The 27249-nt window shown below is 43.0% G+C and overlaps 1 protein-coding gene across 1 annotated transcript in view; it reads left to right on the top strand.

The window, feature by feature from the left end:
- Window positions 1–27249, top strand: part of LOC308302143 (phospholipid-transporting ATPase ABCA1-like) — a 103357-nt gene that overhangs the window by 36230 nt on the left and 39878 nt on the right. The window contains exons 6-13 of the mRNA XM_080746358.1: window positions 2157–2278; window positions 3983–4213; window positions 10507–10596; window positions 21043–21283; window positions 22838–22977; window positions 23209–23325; window positions 24800–24994; window positions 26741–26949. Of these exons, the coding sequence (XP_080602484.1) occupies window positions 2157–2278; window positions 3983–4213; window positions 10507–10596; window positions 21043–21283; window positions 22838–22977; window positions 23209–23325; window positions 24800–24994; window positions 26741–26949 (1345 nt within the window). The remainder of the gene's footprint in view (window positions 1–2156; window positions 2279–3982; window positions 4214–10506; window positions 10597–21042; window positions 21284–22837; window positions 22978–23208; window positions 23326–24799; window positions 24995–26740; window positions 26950–27249) is intronic.

Here is a 27249-nt window from a genome sequence, read left to right as displayed (position 1 = left end):
GGACCAATTATTCTGGGTCGCAAGTAAATATCCCCCTTTTTGTTTCCTACACAAATATGAGTTTAATAAATATAAAATGAAAAATGATCGAATCATTTCCATAAATACTGTACATTTCACCCATGTCAGGTGAAAAGAAGCAGCTTAGACTCCTCATGCATAGAAGGAAGCATTAGGTCAGTCCGTCACTCTCCGCAGGTTGGCAGAGGAAGTTTAGCGCCCAGGATTACATTAGAGAATTGGCACTGGATGAAAAATGGGTTACAAAATCGTGAGAAGACAAAAAGAGAAGCATAAAGTAGAGAATATAAGGGAAGTTCTGAAGTGACACTAGGCTGTAAAGGTTTCAGTGGTTTAACATGTTCTGTCTCCTCTTCAAGTTAACCCATTTAGGGCCTAAAATTATTGAATGCTTTAACCAGTGAAAAATAGCAGATATACAAGCTCACAGCACGGCACCGAGTGCCGCGCTGCGAGCTTGTAGATCTGCTATTTTTGAAAAAGTCCTGAAAATGTGTGCAAATCTTTGAACATACCTGTATGTATTTTCAAAGCAAACGTTTGTAACTCAAATGTTGCTTCTGGGGGGTCCCTGGAACTAGATATTTTGAGATGGGGGTCCGTGGCCAAATACATATCATTTTGGGGGTCCTTCACATGAAAAGGTTTGAGAACCACTGACATAGTAGTCTCTCAAGAACAGACTAACTGAGCTCCAGTTAAGTGAAAAGGACCTTTTCTTTGACGATGGCTGGCCAGATTGCTGACATAGAAACATAGGATTTTCAAAAAACCTTAGAAGGATTCAAAAGACACTTATAGAATCGGGTCAAAATTCTAATTTTCAAGATTTTTCAAAAATAGCAGATCTACGAGTGCCGCGCTGCGAGCTTGTATATCTGCTATTTTTCAATAGTTAAAGCATAAAATAATGATACACTATAATATGTACCCGTTCTGAATGGGTTAGGACTAAATGTTTCAGTGGTTTAACTCAGGGGTCTTCAACGTTTTCAGGCCAAGGACCCCTTAGTAGAGAGGGGGATAAAGCAGGGACCCCCTCTACATATTGTATAAATGTGTGATGGAGAGTCCAGTCGATTTCATAGATAGATTCATTGACGTGTTTGACACTTAACCACTTAAAATCATAAATCGTCGATACTTAGTAAACTTGACCTTTCACTCTGTGCTTGTTCTGCTCTTTTTTTACCTCTACACCAAACCTATTTGCCAAAAATAGCCGATCTACAAGTAGTGTTGGGGAAGTTAAAGTTACATGTAATTGGGTTACGTAACTAAGTTACATTTTGCTGTAACTTGCTGGCAACTGAGTAACATTCACATTTCTGTAACTCGTCAAGTAACTGAGATATTTTTTGGGAAATCTTTGGCTCAAGTTACAAGTTACAAGAAGTTACTAGCAAAGTTATAATTTTACACTTAAGTTTTGTTAAGATTGGCGATCAAATGTCATGTAACAGTTTAATTAATATGTATAGCAAAGGCGTAGCTATCACTATACAAGGCACCAAGCAGTCTTTTTTTCAATTTTTTTACAGTTAAGTTAGTTTTACAAGAGATTAAAATTAAAGATCAAATGTCATGCAGTATCCTCAACAAATCCTCTTTTTTTGTGGAATTTTATTTTACAAACACAGATGTTTACAAAAGAAAACCCTTTGTTAAATAAAACATAAAACTCAGTTGAGAGGCATATTTCTGCTGGCATGTGACTTTTGTAGGATATAATATTTTGTTTAATTTACACCAATTGTCCATTCTCAATTTAACGCTGAAAAAAAAAGTAACTCAAGTTACTCAAGTTACATTTCCAGAGGTATAATTTTAACTTGTTCAAGTTACTGCCATGGTGAGTTACTTGTAACTGTACAAGTTACGCTTTCAAAGTAACTTCCCCAACACTGTCTACAAGCTCGCAGTGCCAGGCGTTGAGAGCTTGTAGATCTGCTATTTTTGTCTGAAGTTCTCCTCAGAGTATAGGGATGCGAGGGTTCAAGTTGTTCATTTAAATAATTATCCTATCACACAAGGATGGTTGGCGGCCCCCCTGCAGTAACTCTGAGGAGCCCCTAGGGGGTCCCGGACCCCCTGTTGAAGACCCCAGGTTTAACATGTTCTTCTTCTCTCTCCAGGCTTCAAGTTAAAGGACTTCCTGCTGGACCAGGAGTCCTTCAGCTCCTTCCTGCTGCACAACGCCTCCATTTCCCAGCATGCAGTGGGGGAGATCCTGGAAGCTGACGTGGACCTGGAGAGGGTGAGCGTCAGAACTATAGACTCTATAGTATAGAGCATCGCAGCGGAAGTGGTTTACTGGTCCCACTAAAAAATATCCCTTTCATTTTCCCCATAGACTTATACAAAAATATTCATACAATTATGTTAAACCTAGAACCAAGCCATCCAGGATGGCAGTGAATCATGACAACATATTTTAATATTTCATTCCGAGCAATCTTCGTTCCCTTTCTCACCTATGGTCATGAAGTGTGGGTCATGACCGAAAGTATAAGGTCTCGGGTACAAGCGGCCGAAATGAGTTATCTCAGAAGGGTGGCTGGTATCTCCCTTAGAGATAGGGTGCGAAGTTCAGTCACCCGAGAGAGACTTGGAGTAGAACCGCTGCTCCTACACTTGGAAAGGAGTCAGCTTAGGTGGTTCGGGCATCTAGTACGGATGCCCCCCCGAGCGCCTTCCTAGGAAGGTCCTCGATGCACGCCCCACTGGGAGGAGACCCCGTGGCAGACCTAAGACCAGATGGAAGGATTATATCTCCAAACTGACCTGGGAACGCTTCGGTATACTCCCAGAGGGAGTGGAGGAAGTTGCTCAGGATAAGGAAATCTTGAAGTCTCAGTGTTGTTACCCCTGCGACCCGATTCCGGATAAGCGGTTGAAGATGGATGGATGGATGGATAGATATACTACATTTAACTAACCCTAACCCTAACTACCTTTTGTAGTACCGATTTTCAAAATGTTCTTTTCATAGAAACAAAGGTTTTATGGTCATGATTCACTGCAATCCTGGATGGCTTGGTTCTAGGCTTAACATAATTGTTATAAATATTTTCATGAAAGTCTATGAGCAAAATGAACAGGATATTTTTTTAGTGGGACCAGTAAACCACGCCCACTGCGATGCTCTATTCTCCAAAACTGTTGTTATTGTCATGATTGTCATCTTTCACCACCCGCACAAAGGCAGGTAATTCAACCAAATGATCACTTCGCTATCAAACTAGAGGTGACCTTTGACCTTTGTCCAGTAAGGTTAATGGAGATAACAGGCTGCCTGCCTGGGAGATAAACAACGTCACATGGACCTTATCCTTAACCTCCTATCTCCATATGAGAACCTTTCTTTTTCCTCCCGTAAATTATCTCCCTACTTGATCATATACTGCAGCGTCACAAAATATTTTGAGATGGGGGTCCAGGGCCAAATACATGTAATTTTGAGGGTCCATTGACATGAAAAAGTTAGAGAAGCACTGATTTTAGAAGAAGGATTTAGAAGACTTTTATAGAATCGGGTCCAAATATTCAAAAACTTAATAGCAGATCTGCTATATCTGCTATTTTTTCAATAGTTAAAGGATAAAATAATGGTTAAAGTGGTTAAAATCTAAAGCGACAAAAGACACGTTCCCCGGCTCCCCGCCTTAGTGGGTCAAGTCGTTGATAGCGGTGAATGTCTTAACCATAGACATGGAAAGGTAGACGCCTCCTTCAGCTCTGGGGCATATGCATGGAGGAACCCAGGGAATCTGCATGGCACACATATGCCATTATAGCTCTGTTGAATTGATAAGTCCCAGAAAAGACGCACTGTGATTTGTCACTTTGACTGGCAGCGATCCCTCTGTTTCTCCCGGACGCCCGGACTCAACTAGTGTTTCACATCTATGGTCTTAACGACTCTTAAAGCTCATTTCTCCCTGCTCTCCTCTCTCTGCAGGTCCTGACCAGAGGCTTCGGGGTCCACCTCAGAGACATGTGTCCCGGCAGGGGGAGGAAGGTGAGGGGGGGTCCCTCCTCTCACAACATCAGCCTGGGAGACTATGTGAACATCTCGGACCCCCGGGTCTCCACGGAGCTCCAGGAGATGATCTGCAGGGCCCCGCCCCTCTGGCTGGACCAGGCTGAGAGCTTGTTCTTCAGCAGCCTGGACTTCCTCAAGCCCATCGTGGTAAAATAACACATCATCTTCTGCTAGGCCAGGGGCCAATTCTGATACCTTCACAAATTGGTACCACCCAAGGTGACTGTCTAGTTTACATTTTGGTAATGATACCCTTTCTGAGACCCAGCTTAATTGATGTTATCAGCCGCTAGAGTCGGTGTCCCATTAACTTTACATTACAGGGGGAAAAAAATCTGCTTTAAGTAGCATATGAGGGGTCAAACTAGGGGGTTTTCATGATTCTGAATCCATTGCAAGCCTTTGTTTTGCATGTGTTGCACATGTTTTGACTCATCACTTTTCATCACTAAACCATAGTCTTGTGGGTCCGTTTGTAGCCCAGGGAATGTTTTTCGTGCAAAACCAAATGCTAGCAAATGCTTTTTTTCCCTGTAATGTAAAGTTAATGGGACACCGACTCTAGCGGCTGATAACATCAATTAAGCTGGGTCTCAGAAGGGGTTATCATACCAAAATGTAAAGTAGAGACATGTAGGAAGTCAAAAATGTAAAAAAAACGTACGGTCACCTTGGGTGGTACCAATTTGCGAAGATATCAGAATTGGCCCCTGGCCTATGCTTTATGTCAGTGGTTCTCAACCTAATGGACCCCCAGGGGGGTGCCCAGAATGATTAGCTTAACATGAAACATTGTTTTCTCACTCAACAGTAAACAAACCAACATAAAGTTTAAGTGTACAGACTGAGGGTATCTGCACATTTCTAAAGTGACAATTTAAGGACTTTTTAATACCTCTAAAATGACAAATTAAACATTGGCCAAATTGTAAAACATTATAGGCAAAAATTGTGGTTGCAAAGCGTTGTGAGCATGTAGATCTATTTTCACAATAGAAGCGGGTTATACAGAATGTAGTCTTGTGTGGTCAGACTGTTGACTCAGCGATTTGCAACGGCTCCCGTCGTACAGTCTGGGAGACAGAAGTTCTGATGATGAGAGCTCGGTTAAAGCGGAAGTGAAGCCTCCTCCCCACTTCTGTTTCATTTTTAACATCGCGCACATTTATCCTAATATAAATAAAAATCATCTAAGCATATTTAGGTTGCTGGCTGCTTATCAGAAATGACATTTTGAAATATATTTTAATGAAGGGAAATGCCAGCATCCAGTACTCGCCGTTCAGGAGCTGTAGTTCCAGACTCTATATAGCATTCAGAGATTGTAGAATAGTTGTCTGGCTACGCGAGGCTATACAAAATGTAATGCCTCAACTCTTAGTATTATTATTTTGGGGGTCGCGGCCTGAAAAGGTTGAGGACCACTGCTCTATGTTGACATAGCTCCGTCGTTTTTTTGGTTTTTGGTTTTCAGGAAGAGAAAAAAGAAAAGGAAGAAGAGAGGGTCTGGTAGGGAGAGAAAGAATAAAGTGAATCAAACAGTAAATAGAAACATGTCAGGGATACGTATCTACATATACATAAAATAATCTAGCTGGTACATAAGGTAGGTCCACATAGCAGGTATCACGATACATGGACAATATTGGTTCATCCATGGAGATACGATACGAATCAATGATTTAAAAATCGATATTGTAACTATTTAGCAAAGAAATCAAATCTGTGTGAAAAGTGTCAATAGTGCAGGTCTTTTAAGGGAACATCTATTCTTATGGATATAAATAAGTAAACAATGTGACGCTCTAGCAAATACATGGACGTTATATTTCAACACATATGGAGGGTCCACAGCTAAAGCAAGAGGAGGCTCTTTGCAACATAAAGCGGCCTACAAAGAGAGAGAGGAGAGAGTAGATTTAGTGATCAGTGGTCAGATTGAGGTGAGATTTTTGGCGAGTCTCAGGGTGTTCCTGTGAGGTCTGAGGCAGTTTATCAAGCAGCCTGCTGGCTTTATGGTCAGGAGAGGAGAGGAGAGTTTAATGGTCCAGAGAGGAGAGGAGGGGAGGGGAGTGAATGAAGAGGAGGGGTGTGAATGAGACCGTTGCCGAGCAGAGTATGGCCTCCAGGATTGCTGCTGCTGTTTGCACACACGCACGCACGCACGCACACGCGCACGCACGCACGCACGCACGCACGCACGCACGCACGCACGCACACACACACACACAAAATGTACTTAAAGTACCAAAATTATTAAAAGTACTCATTATGCATAATGTCCTGTTTCACAACTCCTCAAATGCATAAAATATATAAAAGATATTTAGAAAATAGCAGCTGTAGATCGGCTATTATCAAATGGTTGAAATGTATTAAGGACTCAAGTGTTTAATGTATGTTTTGTAATAATACTTTAAATCTGTAATCTGTAAGTAACTTAAAGTTTTCAAATAATTGTAGTGGCGTAAAAAAAGTACAATAATTGAGATGTAGTGGGAGTAGAAGTTAAAGCACTGAACATTGGAAATGACTCCAGTAAAGTAAAAAAGTACCTCTAAAATGGTACTCAAGTACAGTACTTAGTTACTCTAGTACATATACTTAGTTACTCTACGACAGTGGTTCTCAACCTTTTCAGAATTTCAGGCCGCAACTCCCAAAATAATCATATTTTAACTGGGGACTCCCCACCCTGACAAGCACTAAGAGTTGAGGAATTACATTTTGTATAACATGGTTCTATTGTGAAAATAGACAATCTACATGCTCACAACACCTCGCGTTGTTTTTTACAATTTGTCCAGTGTTTAATTTGTCATTTTAGAGGTATTAAAAAGGCCTTAAATTGTCACTTCAGAAATGTGCAAATACAGTACCCTCAGTCTATACACTTAAACTCTATGTTGGTTTGTTCACTGTTGAGTGAGAAAACAATGTTGCACATTAAGTAAATGATCTGGGGACCTCCCAAAATAATTTGGGGACCCTCCTGGGGGTCCCGACCCACAGGTTGAGAACCACTGCTATACACCACTGCACGCGCGCGCACACACACACACACACACACACACACACACACACACACACACACACACACACGTACGTCTGCGGACGGTGACATAGAGAAAGGAGGGTTGGTTTGTTGGTTTCAGGGGTGTTTCCAGCATAGTGTAGGAGGAGGAGAAGAGGTTGAAAGGAGGAGAACAGACACATACATGGTGACATGTCTCTGCATGCTCAGTCCCTTGGAGACACAGAGACACAGGGACGCCCAGGCCTTTGTCTCTCTCTCTCCGTCTCCCTCTCTCTCTCTCTCTCCCTCTCTCCCTCTCTGTCTACGCCTGGACAGAAATACTGCTTTTCAGCGACTCTGGAGAGAGAGAAGTCCAAGAAGGGTAGTTTTTCTTTTAAAAGAGTTTGACCTGAGTTGAGTTTTTAGTTCACTTGGTTCGCTCTACAAACAACCTGGTTGTCCTCACCCACTTACAACTCTCCAGAGGTCATAGACCAGTACAGACCAGTACAGACCGGTACAGACCGGTGCAGACCAGTACAGACCAGTGCAGACCGGTACAGACCAGATATGGACCGGACACATCACAGGGCATGACATTAAGGCTTGTCCTGTTGTTCGGGACAACTAATAAAACTTTATGGACAAGTTCATTAAAAATGTACTTGTCCGTTAGACAAGTGGCTCTTGGTTTTCACTTTTTCTGTGACGCTCCCAGCAGCTTTGTGCTGAATGCAGACTGTGGAGTGGAGGGGGCCAAGGGGGGACTTTTTTATTTGTCAAATAATTGAAATGACCGTGAAATGGCAAATGTATATCCGAGCAAGTGACTTTTGTGCCTGGACAAGTGAATGGGAAATGTACTTGCCTAAAAAATGTCAAGCCCTGCAGATCAGTATCAGAACAAAAGTGAGCAGATCATTATGGTGATCTGCCTCTGATTGACTGTGTTTACATGAGATGAGACCCTAATATTGTCGACATCACAGCTACAGCTTACTATGTATCATAATGATCAGCATTATAAGACCCAGATCTAATGTACAGTAAGCATAATGCAGGGTTCATATCAGATCTAAAATGTCAAAGCAACAGTTGGGTGATACATGTGACAGTCTCAAACTGATCTGGCAAAGGGATCTGGGTATGGATGGGTAAGATGAACACTGGGAAGGACTTAAAGCAAATGCAGGACATGGGATCAGAGAAGCAAGGGGGAAATGTATTCAGTATAATAATTCATAGATATTACTACACACCAACCAGATTACAGAAAATAGGAATTACAGAGAACAATATATGTTGGAAATGCAAAGAAGAAGCTGGCACATACTGTATATCCATATGATTTGGGAATGTCACATGGTGTACACACCTTCTGGTGTAAAATCCTTGAATATTTATCGAAATGGTTAGGACTCACCCTACCCCCACTACCACTGCTCTGTCTTTTAGGAGACAGGACAGTGGTCTAAATAAAAAAGCATTTACAATAGTAAAGGTTGGACAGCCAGAATTCTGTTACGGAACTGGAAAGTTCCAAGAATGCATGGGTTCAAAGAGTGGAATGAGGAAATGATCAAAATGACATCATTCATACTGGGAAGAGTGAATGGTATGGGGAAAATAAAAGAGATATGGGATACTTTTCTAATGCATATGAATCTTATATGAAGATGTGAGGGGGTTCCTACTTTTATTTATTTATATTTATTTTTATTTGTTTTAATATCTTGGACTGACTGTGTGTATTGTGCTGCATTATACAACAGGTAGTCGGGCTCTCAATGGAAAACAGGCGCTCCAACCGTGCATACAAGCACAGATGCACTGTCTCTCATCAAGTAAAGAAATCAGCTGCGTTGGTCACGAAAGACAGCAAGCGCGCCTCTCTCCCCACACTATGCTAGGCGGCTAGGCTAGCGGTTTTCATGTGACATAGTAGCTAAATGTGGCATTACAAATTACAAATTCCTATCGAATATCTTAATTACAATGAAATAAAGTTGACGTGTTTTTTTTTTTAAGGGCAACAGTTGTATAATCGCAATATTACACTCGAGGGTCCAGCCCTACCTACGGAACTCACCTGTCGGCTCGTTCCTGCGGTAAGGCTGTCGTGCAGGATAACCGTGTTATATGCACACCCTCTCGTGTAATATTGCTTAACTGTATCATAACCACTTTTTGTACTAAGAAAATAAAAACATTTGAATTATAATGTAAGCATAATGCAGGTTCATATCAGATCTATAATGTAAGCATAATACAGGGGTCATGTCAGGTCAGAGTGTTCCTGGTGTTGACAGGACAGCCTGGGTCAGGAGGAACCGCCTTCCCTTTTTATCCTTCCTGTTTTGCAGACATTTTAAGGAACCGTGACGACGCAATGCGTCTGAATCTAATCAAAATAAATGAATTAAGTTTTAATCGTTCATAAGAGCTGGCAGGCAGAACACTGAAACATCTCGATAGTCCAACGTCCCATTAGTCCTACTGAGGTTAGGGTCAGAGATAGTGTTAGTCCAGTGTTTCTCAACCACTGTGCCTGGGGACCTTTGGTGTGCCCCTGAGAAGGGTCAAGTGTGCCCCTTGAACCTGCTTGAAAGCCAGTATTGTATTTATCATTTTAAAAATGATTTAAACTAGTGAAAACAGCCGATCTCGCTTGTAGATCGGCTGTTTTCACTACTGTTGTGCAACAGCCTTGTATGATGAAGCAGGGCTTTACTTTGCGAAGAAACGTACACATTTGAAACTTGGAGATACAAGGTTTCTTCCCGACAGTGAGGATATTTACACCCCTGTATTATGTTGGTGTGCCCATGGATTCTTGGGACATGAAAAGTGTGCCCATGCAGAACAAAGGTTGAGAAACACTGTGTTAGTCAATGGGGAGAGTAGGACCAACGCACTGTCGGACTAATGACACATCTGAACAACGCTACGCACCCCGCAGAAATCCATTTTAACTCCTCGTGTTTTTATTCGTATTTCGTGAATTGGCGATCACACCACAGCGTCACACGGAAGTAGCAGATCCACAAGCTCAACACGTTTGGCTCTCGTACTTGTAGATCTGCTACTGTTGGTGCTTTCTGGATTTGTATCCTGAAAAGCAACAGTTTTGGACACTAACTGAAGCATGTCTCTCTATCTCTCTCTCTCTCTGTCTCCCCCTATCTCTGTCTCTCTCTGTCTCTGTCTGTCTCTGTCTCTGTCTCTGTCTCTGTCTCTCTCTGTCTCTCTCTGTCTCTGTCTCTGTCTCTGTCTCTGTCTCTGTCTCTCTCTGTCTCTGTCTCTGTCTCTGTCTCTGTCTCTGTCTCTCTCTGTCTCTGTCTCTCTCTCTCTCTCTCTCTCTCTCTCTCTCTCTCTCTCTCTCTCTCTCTCTCTCTCTCTCTCTCTCTGTCTCCCCCCCCTCCAGAAGGATGTGAGGTCAGACCCAGAATCCATCAAACAGGTTGCCATGGCAGCAGACAATCTGCTGGACAGTCTGGGCTTACTGGCTGTGGAGGTACGTACTGTACACAAAATGGTAAATGGTGCATTTATATAGCGCTTTTGATCCAAAGCGCTTTACAGAGATCGTGCATTACATTCACCCATTCACGCACACCTCTTCCCTCTTTTGGTTTCACTCTCGGTTCATAAACGTCCATCTGACCATTCTGAACATGTAAACAGATGCTACAGTAGGTTTATCATGGCCAGATGCTATAGTTTTAGACTGATACTAGGTTGATGTGTACCTGCTGTCCTAGTAGACTGATTTTTCCAATTTTTATGTATTTGTTTGGTGTCCCACCAGCACGTTCTATCCTCACAAAGTCCTATTTCTGACCATTGTTTCTTTCTCAGTTTATGGGCAGATCTATGTAAGCAGGTCTCAGAACGGGCTGTCTGATTTTAGGTCCGATTGTGTCGGGACCTACTGCTGTGCTGAGTGGGGGTTGGGGAGGGGTGGGCAGGACTGTGAAGGAGGCAGGAGGAGCTGGGAGAGGGTTGGGGAGGGGTGGGCAGGCCTGAGAAGGAGGCAGGAGGAGCTGGGAGAATGTTGGGGAGGGGTGGGCAGGCCTGCTGAGCAGGAGGTGGGGAGGAGTGTGGGGCCAAAACTGGCTCAATAGCGCAGTCCTCCCACTCAGGACAAGGTGGTACTGCAGCTGAAAATGCTCTGAAAGCCAGGCAGAAATGACAGGGGTTCTGTATTCAGGCGTGGTAATTTAGCCTCAAACCTTTTGAAAAACGTTTTTGGGACACAAACAATGTTATATAAATTATTTTTAAATGCATGGTGTATAACCTATAAAGGCCAGTCCACACCAATGCAACTACTCCCAACCATTCTCCTCAATGGCAGTGGCAAGGCGTATCATTGGTGTGACATGGCCTTAAGCAGGGCAGGAACTTCATGGGGGCCATGAGGGCCATGGCCGTCGTTGCCCCTCAGTTTGGCCTTGTGCCCCTCAAACCAATGACATGACCTGAGTGACCTTAATGCCCCAGCTGACTGCACCACTTTCTCCTCTGTCTCTGTCTTGTCGATATGTAGACACCAGTGTCTCTTTCTTGTCATGTAGTGTCTTTTGTTGAGTCTCCATTTTAAAACCAATCCTGTATTTTTGATTGGCGCAGGGCTGAGCATGGATCAGATTGTAAATTGTAAAAAAAATATTGTAAAGATAGTCTACATTACATTTAAAATCATCCTTAACCCTTACATTCAATTAATTCTTTCAGTGGACTAAAATCTTGCAAATAATCATGTTTTTTCTACTTTACCTTTTAGTAGTGTGTGTTACATCTTGACGGTGTCAGTGTATTATTCAGTTGATGTGATGTTTTGAATGGACACCAGCGGTGCCTCTGGTATTTCCTGCTATTATGTGGCTTTCACTCTTTGATGTCTCCTATAAATGTGTGAAACACAAGAGCTTTTATATACCATGTCTGAGTCTCTCTGTTGAAGACAGGGTGTCAACATGTCTGTCTCTCTGAGTCCCCCAGAGGACCACCTGTCTGTCTGTCTGATAGACAGACAGGTGGGTGACAAACTCTGACCTACACACAACATACGCTACAAGCTTGTTTGTGACACGCTGTGAGCTTATAGATCTGCTATTTTGTAATGGCCAAAGTATACAAAAATACACATAAGTGGCGTTTCCATAAAGACACTTTTTGCGCATTAACGGCTTATTCGCAAAATGTTTTTATGGAAACACTTCAAAATGCGAATAAACTTTCATTATCCGTAAAAAGAATTATCCGCTTGGAGGAGGAGGATTTTGAGGCTTTATCGAATAAACTAAATGCGCTTAAGGGAATGGAAACGGGTCAGACAATAAATGCGAATAAAATATGACGTTCTGGTCCATATCATCCTCCTATAACACTTTCCCCCGCCGCTTAATTAACGTCCATTGTATAGCGTTGGCCCACAAAACAAACCGGTTGTTACACACGGAGTGACCCTTCGTCATCACACCGTGTTGCGCGTGTCAAAAGTGGCCGTACAAGCTCACACAGCAGCTCGCATCTGCGATGCTGCAGGATGCAGTCTGCCCGGAGGACTCAACCGGGCGGCGGGGCGGCCGCCTCGGCTCGGGGACGCCGCTCGGGGCGCCCCGGCCGGGCTCGCTTGCTTTGTGCTCCCGCCGGCCGCACTTTCTCCGCGGCGGTGCGTCGCGACCGGCTCTGGTCGGGATGCGTGTGCAGCGAGTCACAGCAGTGCCCTCACGTCTCTCGGTCTGAAAAAATCAGCCCCATCCCAGGCTCCCAGCTCTGTGCACTGTGTGCAAGCCCGCGGGAAGTGTTTACAGCACGTCGGTTAGACGAACCCAGGCACGGCAGGCAGGATCTCCCAAGAATCGCATTTCACCAGTTTAATGGAAACGGGCTAAATTCGCTTTGTCTTAATGCGTATTTCTGATAATTCGCTTCCCTAATTCGAATAAGTTTATGGAAACATGGCTATTGACAGATTCTTTCCCTCTCTTAGTGGGTTCAGCCAGCCGGTCTCCACGTTCAGCTTCACTTACTAGTATGTTTAGAGTCGGTGTCACCACAGTCCACTATTATGTCCACTATAATGTCCCCTGTCTGTCCACTGAGCTTCTATCTGCCAAGAGGACACTTGACATGTCTCTATTTTCCTATGAATGAACTGCCGTGTTAAGCTGTTCCAACTGAACGCACGCATGCACGCACACACACACACACACACCCCCTCCTCTGGGTAGGTACAGGTATGAGACACAGACACTGTGTGTGTGTGTGTGTGTGTGTGTGTGTGTGTGTGTGTGTGTGTGTGTGTGTGTGTGTGTGTGTGTGTGTGTGTGTGTGTGTGTGTGTGTGTGTGTGTGTGTGTGTGTGTGTGTGTGTGTGTGTGTGTGTGTGTGTGTGTGTGTGTGTGTGTGTGTGTGTGTAGTAGGTATGAGACACAGACAGTGTGTGCTAGTTGGCAGCAGCTGTATGCATGGCTCTGTGTCTGCTACAGTGGGGTTTGGTTCCCCTAGCTTCCAGTGGCCTAAAGTAACTAATACATGTACTCAAGTAAGACATACTGTACTTTGGCTAAACATTTTGAAAACCTGCAAGTGGGACACTCTGCTTAACGAGTGCTTTCTTTTTGCTACATTTTGATGCCACTGCTTTTGTACTTTTTACTCAAGTAAACTTTGTACTTGTAACAGAGTTGTTTTTCTACACTGCAGTCAGTGTTGATACTTTTACTGAAGTAAAACCTTTGAGTATTTCTTCCAGCAGTGTCACTAGGTTTGACTTGGCAGGCTGTGTATAGCAAGCTGCTGCTGCCCTGCAGATTGAAGAGCTTGTTTTGTGCCCAGATAGACAGACAGACAGATAGGTGGATAGATTTACAATTTAGGCATTTAGCAGACGCTCTTAATCCAGAGCGATTTACAATAAGCAAGGTAATACATCAATACATCAACATCAATACATCAAATGCATAGAAATAGTAATCTAAGAAAAATAACTTGGGTAGCCCAGCCCAGCCCTACCCTCCCCTGCCCCTTCAAACAAACCTAGCCCAGCCCAGCCCTACCCTCCCCTGTCCCTTCTTTGCATATACTTACTGGTTCGTTCTTTCATTTTTTTTACTGACTATCTACTGCATAGTACTGTCTACTGTGTTCTATTCGTCTGTCATTCAATGTTATATGAGATACTTAAATGGTTTCCTGTGGAAATAAGCTTAGTCTTTTCTAGGATCTCCTTTTAGTAGACCTTGTACCAGTGAACTGTACCGTCATGAAACTGTACCTCTAACCACAAGACCACTGAGCTGGTATAGATATATGTCTGAGTCACAGCTGAACAAAGACAATGTTTTATCTAAACAAGAGACTCTGCTCTCTGCTCTGGCAGGAGGGGAACAGAAAGCAGCGACTGAGACAACAAACACTGAGAGAGCGCTGGACTCTGTGGTTCCTTAATGTGACCACTAGACCAGAGGTCGTCGATGTGACCACTAGACTAGAGGTCATCGATGTGTCCTCACACGGACAGACGCGTCCGTACGTGGCAAAGACTTGGCCTCGTCTGTGTGGGAAATGGATGTTTGTTTGTAAACACCTGTATAATGTTCTTATTTTGATCATGAGACCCACCAATTACTAGTGTCAGTCTCTAGGTTCTCCACATTTTGGGGCCAGGAGGGCAAATTGTCGAGGATGAGTGGATTTTTGTCCTGGGGTTTTTAGCGAGGGTTCTGTCAGCATCCCTGTGTTGGCTGATCTGAGTGAACAGGTGGGGTTGTATGACACTGACTTTACTACCACACTATGACACTATGTGCACTATTTTGATTGTCTTAAGTCCCAGCTCTTATGCCTTAACTTAAAGGCCTGTCCAAACTGTCTCCGACCACCAAACCTTTCTGGTTCAACTACAAAATGACGTCACTTGCATCTTCTGAAAAGCATTACCCTGGATTAGTTTGGAAAGATGCGCATCAGAAAGTTGTAAATCTCCAATGAAATTGTTCGGTGGTCGGAGACAGTATGGACAGGCCTTTAAATTAAGTTTGGCACATTAGGAGTCCACTAGGACAGCAAACTTGTTCTTTTTTATATAAACTATGCACAAAAAGAAAGGAAACTCGACTTCGGTCCATTATATATCCCCTTTAATAATAACAATTTGTATTGTGTTTTATATCATTTTTATCATTGATTTGTCACCTTTACAACGAGCCGAGGTACAGTTTGTAAGCATCAGGCATTCGTGGAATGAGCACCACAGCCAAACGTGTGGGTAGCACCGACCCAACATTTGCCAACATTCGATCCATTATATCTCCCTTTTAATTATGCCAAATGGTATTGTTTTTATATCATTGTTATCGTTGATTTGTCACCTTTTCAACGAGGTACAGCTTGTAAGCATCGGGCATTCGTGGAATGAGCACCACAGCCAAACGTGTGGGTAGCGCTGACCCAAAATTTGCCAACATTCGATCCATTATATCTCCCTTTTAATTATGCCAAATGGTATTGTGTTTAATATCATTGTTATCGTTGATTTGTCACCTTTTCAACAAGGTACAGCTTGTAAGGATCTGGCATTCTTGGAATGAGCAACACAGCCAAACGTGTGGGTAGCACCCCTCCAAAAAAATGGCCTGGCAGGCCTGCAATACTGTTCTTTTGGTGTTCACCTTTGTTGCTTGGAGCATTGAATTATTGCACTCTCCCACAGTAATAAAGGAATTTAAAAAAGCAACACATATTGGCCATTTTTACACTTTGTTAATGTTAAGCTCAGTTTCTGGGAAGTCCAAAACAAGAGTAAATGCCAGCAGAACAGTATTGCAAGCCATTTTGGCAAAACTTTGGTCAGCGCTACCCACACGTTTGGCTGTATAGCTCATGCCTCAAAGGCCCGTTGCTTACAATCTGTACCTAGTTGTAAAGGTGACGAATCAACGATAAAAATGATATAAAGCAAAATGCAATTTGGTATTATTAAAGGAGAAATATAATGGACGAAAGTCAAGTTTCCTTTCTTTTTGTGCTGAGTTTATATAAGTGTACACGCCAGAAGAATTGTCTAAGTCCAGGTTCTCTTTTCATTCATGGCGGTTTTGAAGGAGGTTAGGTCGTAGGTAGGGAGCTGTTCTTTCTGATGACTGACGGCAGAACATTCCACATGTCGCTGGCATAGCGTGACTCACTGGCCTCTCACCTCCTTGTGTTGCACAGAATGAGTTTTATTTTGATGACATTTCGCTGAGACGGTGAAAACACAGGTTGTTATTAAAACCACTTCTATTCTGGTCTTTACCCTCTGCTCTAGTCAGGATGTTTTTCTCTCTCATTGTAGATCAGTGGTTCTCAACCTTTTCAGGCCGCGACACCCGACATAATCATATTTTAACTGAGGACCCCCCACCCTGACGAGCACTAGGAGTTGAGGCATTACATTTTGTATAACACAGTTCTATTGTGAAAATGGCCAATCTACATGTAGATGTAGATCGGCTTTTCACAATTTCGGCCTCTACTATTTGACAATTTGGCCAATGTTTAATTTGTCATCTTAGAGGTATTAAAAAGTCCATAAATTGTCACTTTAGAAATGTGCAGATACCCTCATACACTTAAAACATTATGTTGGTGTGTTTACTGTTGAGTGAGAAAACAATGTTGCACATTAAATTCTGGGGACCCCCACAAAATGATTTGGGGACCCCCCCTGGAGGTGCCAACCCACAGGTTGATAACCACTGTTGTAGCACATGGTAAAGGCGTCACATGGTCAGAAACCTTTATCATATTTAAGAACAAAACACATTAACGTTTATATAAAAAGTGTGTAAAAGGTTCATTGGCCCTGCAGGCTGGTATTATTATTTTAACTCTCAAATACCTGGAACGCGCCCGAGTCGCGTTAGATTTTAACCACTTTAACCATTATTGTATGCTTTAACCTTAGAAAAATAGCAGATATACAAGCTCACAGCGCGGCACCGAGTGCCGCGCTGCGAGCTTGTAGATCTGCTATTTTTGAAAAATCTTGAAAATGTGTGCAAGTCTATGAATATCTTTGACCCGATCTTTGACCCGACTTCTAAATCCTTTGGCTAAATCAGTGGTTCTCAAACTTTTTCATGTCAAGGACCCCCAAAATTACAGGTATTTAGCCACGGACCCCCATCTCAAAATATGTTGTTCCAGGGACCCCCCAGAAGCAAATATTTGATTTACAAATGTTCGCTTTTAAATAGATATATTGCAAGACTTGCAAAGAAAAATCATGATTTTTCAAAAATAGCAGATCTACAAGCTCGCAGCGCGGCACTCGATGCCGCGCTGTGAGCTTGTATATCTGCTATTTTTCAATGGTTAAAGTAGTCAATAATCCTAGGCCTAAATGGGTTAAAAACAAAACACATTAACATTTATATAAAAAGTGTGTAAAAAGTTCATTGGCCCTGCAGGCTGGTATTATTATTTTAACCCGCTTTGACACCATTTGACCCGCTTTGACACCATTCCCCCCGGGGTTCTGAACTACACAAACAGTCCTCAGCAGCCATGTGCACACATAGACATCAAAGGGGGCTTGAGCCCCTGCCCTTTTATCCGTCTATAAAAAAGTGCCCTCTCCAGACCATGAATGCAGTTTTCACTATGGTGAAAGAAATGCAAATGCCCCCTCTTTCCATGCCATACCTGAAGGCAGCTTTCCAAACTCTCCTTGCTCTTGAATGCAGCATCTTATGTTGAAAGAATTGCCCTCTCTGTGTAGAAAGCCATACCGTTACGCCACATCTCCAGTATTGACTTGATTATGCTTAGTTCAGTGTGGTATCAAGTACCGGAAATAGCCGACCTCCAAGCTCACAACGTGTCCCAGCGCGACGCGTTGTGAGCTTGGAGGTCTGCTGTTTTTCGATATTTTCACCAAAAGGCCCTTTTAGAAATGTCAGCCCCTGCCTCTCTAACATTCTCTGCACGTCCCTGGTCCTCAGACCCCCACAGAGAGAGAGAGAGAGAGAGAGCACGCACGCACGCACGCACGCACGCACACAGTGCTGACTACATATGACCATAATGTGTCACAGTGTTCAGTGCTGATGAGGCTGCTTTGGTCGGAGCAGGAGAAGAGGAAGAGGAGCAAGAGGACTTCCTCCTCTCAGTGACTCCTAATAAACTCCTTGCTCTTCCTCCTTCCTGGCTCTGACCTCCAGATTGTGATGAAATATCGGTTTCATCATGTGTGTGAAATCCTAGCGTTTTCGTGGCAGGATCGGCCCTCGCCTCGCCGACCATCTTCCCACAACACACGACGTGACGTCACTCGGTCATCTGCTTGAATATTGTACCAGGCTGACTGGTGTCTAGTTTCATGTTTAATGTGTCAGTCAACAAGTGAGAACAGAGCCAGTCTGATGTTCAAGGCAGTGTGAAGTGGACAGATAATGCTGAGCTCATCAATATAAAATATAATAACACGACCGCATGCTTTTATATGAGTAATGCTGCTGCAGACACAGTGTTTTATATCAGTAATGCTGCTGCAGACACAGTGTTTTATATCAGTAATGTTGCAGACAGAGCCTGGAGTATTGATGCAGTCTAGAACCCTGACGTGGATTTTTTATTTTTTTATTTTATGTATTTATCCCTGATTCATCGTCGTGAATAGAGAGGGAATGTATAGGCTATGTATATAAAAAGTAGGAATTAAAAAAATATAATAATCTAATTAACGGAGAACAAACTACTCCCATTTCCACTTTTTTATTTTTTTGGCACACATGCTAATAAACCAACTCTTCTACCTTCCATGCTCTGATGGCTCGTCATGCCCATACCAACACACAGAATACAAACATGCACCTTGGAAATGAAATGAAATTGCAGTGTATTCCAAACCGATGTGGAGATGGCTGCTGTCCGATGTGGAGATGGCTGCTGTTTTTACTATTTTAGAATTAGTAACCGTTGTTTTGGACGAATTAGGGTTATTTCCAGCCCACAGTGCGGCCTGCTGTGCTACATTTACAGTGTGTTAGACTGTATTTATGAGCTGATAATACACCACTTATTGGGGGGGGGGGGGGGGGGGTCATTTTAACCACTTAAACCCCAGCATCTGTTGTGTAGGGAAAGAAAGCTTTAGCGGGAAAATAGCCGATCGACAAGCTCACGGCTCTGCATGCGGCGCACTGTTGTGAGCTTGTGGATCGGCTAGTTTCCCCGCGAAAGCTTTCACCACCATAAGAGAAAACTGAAAGTACACTAACACAGAGCCCTGGGGTACTCCGCTCACTCAGCCATGAAGGGGTTTAACCCTTTAAGACCCGGAACGTTTTAACCAGTATTTTATGCTTTAACTATTGGAAAAATAGCAGATCTACAAGCTCACAGCGCCGCGCTGCGAGCTTGTAGATCTGCTATTTTTGAAAAATCATGAAAATGTGTGCAAATCTTTGAATACATCTGTTTTAAAGAGAACATTTGTAACAGATTTATTTGCTTCTTGGGGGGGGGGTCCCTGATTCATTAGAGATGGGTGTCGGCGGCCAAATACATATAATTCTAGGGGTCCTTGACATGAAAGTTTGAGGACCACCGACTGCGTTTTTAAAAAAAAACTTTAGGAGGGTTTATAGAATCGGGTCAAACATATTCAAAGACCTGCACAAACCCAGTAAGCACGGTCAATACCTGGACCAATCAGTGACGTCTCGGTCAGATGTGGCCTAGAATATCACCTGATTTCAACGTTGAAATCCGGTGAGTCTATCTTTCAAAAATAGCAGATCTGCAAGATTGCAGCGTGGTGATGCAGCGTTGTGAGCTTGTATATCTGCTATTTTGTAATGCTTACGCATATAGTAATGGTTAACATGGTTCAAATCTAAAATTACACAGATTTGAGTTCCAGGTCTGAAAGTTTAAAAGAGTAGTTCACCCCATTGGCATCAGTTCAGAAAAAGCTAAGGTATGGCAAAATGACTGGTGTCTTTTTTTCGCACGTGTGCAAGACACCAGTCATGTTGCCATACCTTAGCAACAGGCATGATTGATACATTTATTTTAAGAAGTACATTTTATTTTTTTCCCCGTTTCTACGGTTTCTTGGGCTGGATATGGCAGCCTGGAACGGCATGTTAGTAAACGTGCCGCAATTAACAATAATGCATTGCATCTGTGCAGCTGACCTGCGGAACCTGGGAATATAATGCATTGCACCTGTGCAGCTGACCTGCGGAACCTGGGAATATACCATTCAGTCAAGATGGGGAGAATACGAGTGTGGAGAATATAATTATAATACCTTGTTAAAGTGACCATTTTGTTAAATCTTGCATTTGTAGTTATTTTACTGTAATTTTACAACATAATAACCAGCACGGATAGACAAAGAGACATTCATGGATTTATATTTAAAAGTACTTTTATTTCCCCCCCCCCTGGACCCAGGGTATGGCAGCTGCATACCCCTGCCATACCCAATTGACGCCCCTGGTACACCCCTAAATGGCTTTTTTTCTATTGATTACTCACGCCATGGAGACTTGAGTTCAATAATATTTCTTTGTATTCTTTGCATTCCTAAGACAAATATGTGATTAAATGTACCCCTCGGGATTGGGATCCCGAATCAATGGGGGTAAATGTATTACTATGAAAATGTTGTCTTAGGAATGCGACTAATACCAAAACATATTATTGAACTCAAGTCTCCATGGCGCGAGTAATCAATAGAAACAAAGTCATTTTGGGGGTGAACTACTCCTTTAAGTGGTTAACTCATTCAAACAGGATGCCAGTCAGCCTACATTCCCACGGTCCTTCTGGGTTCCTTTTCCCCCACATCTGTACATTAAACCTTTATTTTATGATCAACACTTTATGAGTTTTCCAAAAATAAATAACTCTCTCTTTCTCTCTCTCTCTCTCTCTCTCTCTCTCCCTCCCCCCAGCTGGCCAGCATGAAGAGTTGGAGCGACCTCCGCAACGAGATCACCTTCCTGACGGAGAACGCCACGTCCTCGCCCAGCGCCATGTACGCGGCGGTGTCGCGCATCGTGTGCGGCCACCCGGAGGGCGGCGGGCTGAAGATCAAGTCCCTCAACTGGTACGAGGACAGCAACTACAAGGCTCTGTTCGGGAACTACAACAGCAGCGAGGAGGAGGCCGCCTCGCACTACGACAACGCCTCCAGTAAGACAGACACCCCCCCCCCCCCCCACCTCGCTAGTTGTGTCTGTGTGTGTGTGTGTGTGTGCGTGCCAGTGGTGGAAAACGTACTCTATTTACTTAAGTAAAGGTAATCATTACTGCAATGTAGAAGTACTTTGTTACAAGCAAAAGTCTGGAATTCAAAATTTACTTGAGTAAAAGTTTCACGTTTTCAAATCTTGTTTCAAAAAGATCTTTTGAAAATGGATGGAACTACAAGCTCACAATTTGTCCCATCAAGATGCATTGTGAGTTTGTAGATCTGCTGACCGAAATGTATATAGGGCTGTTTTCAAATAATTTAAAGTAAAAGTGCAATGTTTGCCTCTGAGATGTAGTGGAGTAGAAGTAAAAGTACAGAAAATGTGGAAATACTTTATTAAAAGTCCCTCAAAATTGTACTTGCGTACAATACTTGAGTAAATGTACTTAGTTACTCTACACCACTGGCATGTGCATGTAGTGCGTATCTGGCTGAAGACTCACCTCAGCCTGTATGAACCTGACCCAACCTTTTACAACCATACAGTCTCATGCAGAGATTAGACATGTCATTTAGATTAGCATGTTGTTTAGACTGACACCAGGTTCATGTGTTAACCTGACATCCTATAGTTTGTATAGTTTGTATAGCCTACTGCTGGTCGCACTTGTCCTTTGGACAAGTACATTTCCTAATCACTTGTCCGGGCACAAAAGTCACTTGTCTGGATGAAAATTAGACATTTCACATGTATGACAAAGGTACAAATGACAAACACTGCAAACAAATACTGCAACGATTATACTTGGGGTGAAAAAAGGTTGTTACTCCAGGTCTTCAAATAACAGTGTGGACTGTCCAGGTGCGTGAGTCATATCTGCAACGTGACTGGTCTATTAATTGTTCACAGTGAGTGAACGACCTCCCTTGCCACTCCATAGTATGGTCAGTCCACAGTCTGCATTCAGCACAAAGATTTTAGAGCGTCACAGAAAAAGTGAAACCAACAGCCACTTGTCCAACGGACAAGTACATTTTTGTCCGGAAGGATTTATTACTTGTCCCAGACAACATGACAAGTCTTAATGTCTTGCCCTGGCCCTGCCGTATATTACCAAATAGTAGCCCGGGCGTTTAATATGCAAAATCGTTTTGGAACCCCCAGCGTTTAAAAGTAACACTTTGAATGGTGTTTGATATGCAAAACGGGGGTCAGACACCCAGATAATATTAGGTACCCGTACCCGGCTACTATTTGGATATATACGCTAGTTTCAATGTTGATTCTTGTTTTGATAATACACTGTTATAAACGGATGCTATAGGTTCCTGGTCTACCTGTGATCCTAGTTTACTGAGAGGCTTTGCACGGTCTCCCTGCATTTGTTTACTGTAATTCCCTCAGGCTCTGGATAAAGAGTGTACCTGATAAAAGGCCTATGATGGTAAACAGTACATATGTTGTGTTGTAGCTCTACTGTAACCGGTTGTATACATGTACAATATGTTTGAGCTCCTTACTGTAAATAAACTGTACATACGTTGTGTTTCAGCTCCCTACTGTAACAGCCTGATGAAGAACATGGACTCCAACCCCATGTCCAGAATGATCTGGCAGGCTCTGAAACCCCTGCTGGTGGGGAAGATCCTCTACACGCCCCATACACCCGCTACCATGAGGATTATACATGAGGTAAATATTGAGAACATTTTGACGGAGCCAGGAGGCTGCAGCTTGTATTTCCAGAAGTACAATTTCAAAATAAAATGTGTTGAATGATCGCATTTACAAATATCCAATACAAAATACTTGAAAACCCTTTTTGACGATGGGTTCCCAGATTGTTTGTGGGAAGGGGAGACATCACATCATGCATCTCTGGGGTCTCTCTGTTCTAAACCGGCCCACCGTTTCTGTGTTCAGGTGAACCGGACCTTCCAGGAGCTGGGGGTGTTGAGGGACCTGGGAGGAATGTGGGAGGAGATGAGACCCAAGGTCTGGAACTTCCTGGAGAACGGCAAGGAGATGGACATGGTCAGGGTATGTACATGTTTAAAACTCATTTACTGCTATTTTAAGACCCTTCTAATGGTCCACACCGCCAGGATTTTGCCTATCTTTAACGTGGGCGCGTGCACGCATCTCGTGCGGCATGGTTCACCGACTGCGTTCCCAATGCGATCCAGTCATGGTAAGCAACAAAACACAACAGCCTTCCATTGCCCAAAACGAAACCGATTGAGCGCCACGTGGGTGTTGCGTAACATTGAACCGGATGGCATTTCGGCAGACCGGATACAGGCGTCATTGTCCTGCCCCCCCATTTCCGGTTTGGAACATCCGGATCCGTTTTTTGTGAATAGCGCCCGTCCATAGAGAATGAATGACGGCGAATCGGCGATCATACTTTAATTGTTTTATAGCGATTACAGCATTTTGATAACTCGTCATAGGCAGTAAATGAGTTTAATACTACCATACTGTACAAGGAGATGGACATGGACATGGTATGGACATGTTTAATACTACAATACTACCATACTGTACATTCTACCAGACATAATAAATGGACATGGTCAGGGTATATACATGTGTAATACTACCATCCTACCATACTGTACAAGCTACTATACATACTAAAAGGACATGGTTAGGGTATGAACATGTTTAAACACTTGGACACTCTGTGCTTAGTAAAACTGACCTGATTTGCACTGTACTTGATGAGTTCTTCTTGACTTCTTCCATCTACTCCAACTCTCTTCACCAAAATTAGGCGATCTACAAGCTCACAATGTGGCCCGTTGTGGCACGTTGTGAGCTTGTAGATCGGCTATTTTTGGTGAATGTTCCTCCCAGAATAGTGATGCTGCCCAAACCTCATTGATACACATTGGGATTATAATGTCTTGACACCATAGAAGGTGATATAGCGACATCTGCTGGGCCATTAATAGGAACAGCAGGATCAAGTACTGTACAATTTTGACTCATTTATACTTTAATGAGGTATTTCTAATGTCCACTACTTTTACTTCTACTCCAATACATACCCCAGACAAATATTTTTCTTTTAGTTTCCCTACAATTATTTGAAAACTTTAATCACAAGTCACTTAGTAGGCTAGATTTTGATTTATTAATATTACAAAACTTGCATCAACAACGTGAGCTTGTCATCAGCTATTTTGGGCAAAGAGGTTTGGTGTAGAGGGGAAAAAGAGCAGACCAAGTACAGAGTAAAAGGTCAAGTTTATTAAGTATTGACGGTTCAAGTGGTTAAATATCTGAAAACACAAATTGACATGAATCCAAAATACACTGATGATTGTGCTGTCAAACAATGAAACTACGGTATATGGAATCTATGAACAGGTTGTGGTGGTCCCTGCCTCATCTGTCTCTCAACTAAGGGGGTCCTTGGCCAGAAAACATTGAAGACCCCTGCTTTAATGATTGATTTTTGATTTTATTTTGATAATTGATAACATGTGAGTACTGTCTCCTCCCACAGACCATGCTAGTAAACAACGCCACCGCTAGCTTCTTCCACGCCAAGCTGTCGTCCACTTCCTGGACGGTGGCGGAGCTGGCCAGCTTCCTGTCCAAGACGTCCCAGGACCCCCGGCCGCCCGGTAGCGCCATCACCTGGCGGGAGGTCTTCAACGAGACCGACCAGGCCATCATGAGCATCTCCAGATTCATGGAGGTGTGGAGACTGACGCACGCACGCACACACACACACACACACTCTCACACACACACACACACACACACACACACACACACACACGCACACACTCTCACACTCACTCACAGCTGAGCAACTACTAACAGTGCTGGCAGTTAGGGATGGGACGATACGCGATATTATCGTGATTAAAAAACACTCACGATAATCATATTGTGGAGATTTAATTTATCAAGATATCGCCCTCCGTCATGCACTGGGATCAATTCACCTTTTATTTGCTGAGCTGCATATCCGGTACCACTTAAACCCTCTATAATTGGTAAAAGGTACTTGTAATATATGTACTTGATACAGTCTTTTTTTCACTCTCTATCAAATGTCTTTGCCAAAAAATAGATCTACAATTTTGATTATCGTGATAATATGGTAAATCGCGATTTTTTTTGTCACAATAATCGTGATATGACGTTTTCATATCGTCCCATCCCTAGTGGCAGTGTGATCTGTCTGTACTCTGAACCCTCTCAGGTTTCCCTTTTCCCGTCTTCCCTTTGTTTCTACCACTCCTACACACACACACACACACACACACACACACACACACACACACACACACACTATCTCTCTTGATACAGTTTTCATTCAGTATCAGAGACAGAAATCAGAGCCGTTTCTACTTCCTGGTTTAAAGGAGTGATTCACCCCCAAAAAGATTTTTTTTCTATTGATTACTCACGCCATGGAGACTTGAGTTCAATAATATTTTTTGTTTTTTGAATGTGACGGAAAACTAAAAATATTATTGAACTCAAGTCTCCATGGCGTGAGTAATCAATAGAAAAAAAGCTAATTTTGGGGGTGAATCACTCCTTTAACATGAAAGCAGGCAAGAGTTGGAGGTGTTACAGTCATGATTACAGACTGATTGGAGGGCAATTGATTGATTGAATACTTAAAGGACCAGGTCACCTCTGGGACAACCAGATCTTATTTTATTGTTGTGTGGGACACGATCAACACAATCCTGAATAATTTTTTGTGTTCAATCTGTGTTTTTAGATATGTTAGTATTTCAGCATGCTACAACTGGTCAATGGTCATATGATGCATTTTGCATCATATGACCAGTTGTAGCATGCTGAAATCGGCTGAAATACTAAAATATCTAAAAACACAGATTGAACACAAAAAATAACTCAGGATTGTGTTGATCGTGTCCCACACAACAATAAAATAAGATCTGGTTGTCCCAGAGGTGACCTGGTCCTTTAATTAACATGTTTTATAGCAGAACTGCAGTACAGTTAAAGCAGCTTTGCTAAAAGGATAACACAAAAAGGCCTGTTGTACTCAATTAATCAACAAGATAACACATTGCTTAACACCAATAGCGGCGAATAATCTATTTACAGAAAAAAAGAGGGGTGGGGGCACATATACAAGCTTGCAGCGATGCACCGAGTGCCGCGTTGCGAACTTGTATATCTACTATTTGTTTTAAATCGTGAACATTTGTGCAACCCGATTCTATTCTATTCTTCTAAATTCTTCTAAGGTTTTTGAAAAAACGCAAGTATCTACGTCAGTGGTTCTCAAACTTTTTCATGTCAAGGACCCCTAGAATTATGTAATTGGTCGCCTCGTTATTTTTCAACAGTTTAAAGTATAAAATAATTCCAGGTTTTAATGGGGTTAAGTTCTAATAATTTCATTGTATGTCATTTGTCCGTCTGTGACTGTGTGTCTCTCTTTGACCGACAGTGTGTCAACCTGGACAAGCTGGAGCCGGTGGCCAATGAGGAGCGCATGGTCAACAAGTCTATGATCCTATTGGAGGACCGGAGGTTCTGGGCAGGGATAGTGTTCCATGACATCACGGACGCCAACAGCTCCGACCTCCCGCCAAAGGTCAACTACAAGATCCGCATGGACATCGATAACGTGGAGAGGACCAACAAGATCAAAGACGCGTAGGTTCACGCACACGCACACACACACACACACACACACACACACACACACACACACACACACACACGCACACACGCACACACACACATACGCACACGAGCACACACGCACGCACACACACGCACACACACACACACACACACACACACACACACACACACACACACACACACACACACACACAAAGGTACATCTGACCTTGCGTCGCCAGACTTTCCGAGGAAAGCCTGGTATTCGTTCTAAAATGTGATTAGTGTGATCTGGTCTAGGCATTTTCTTCTCCCTTTGTTTATCCCACA

Source organism: Nannobrachium achirus (genome assembly GCF_963921795.1).
Source record: "Nannobrachium achirus genome assembly, chromosome: 17".
Lineage (NCBI taxonomy): Eukaryota > Metazoa > Chordata > Actinopteri > Myctophiformes > Myctophidae > Nannobrachium > Nannobrachium achirus.
The sequence above is the reverse complement of the archived record's forward strand: the minus strand, read 5'-3'. Positions and strand labels throughout refer to the sequence as shown.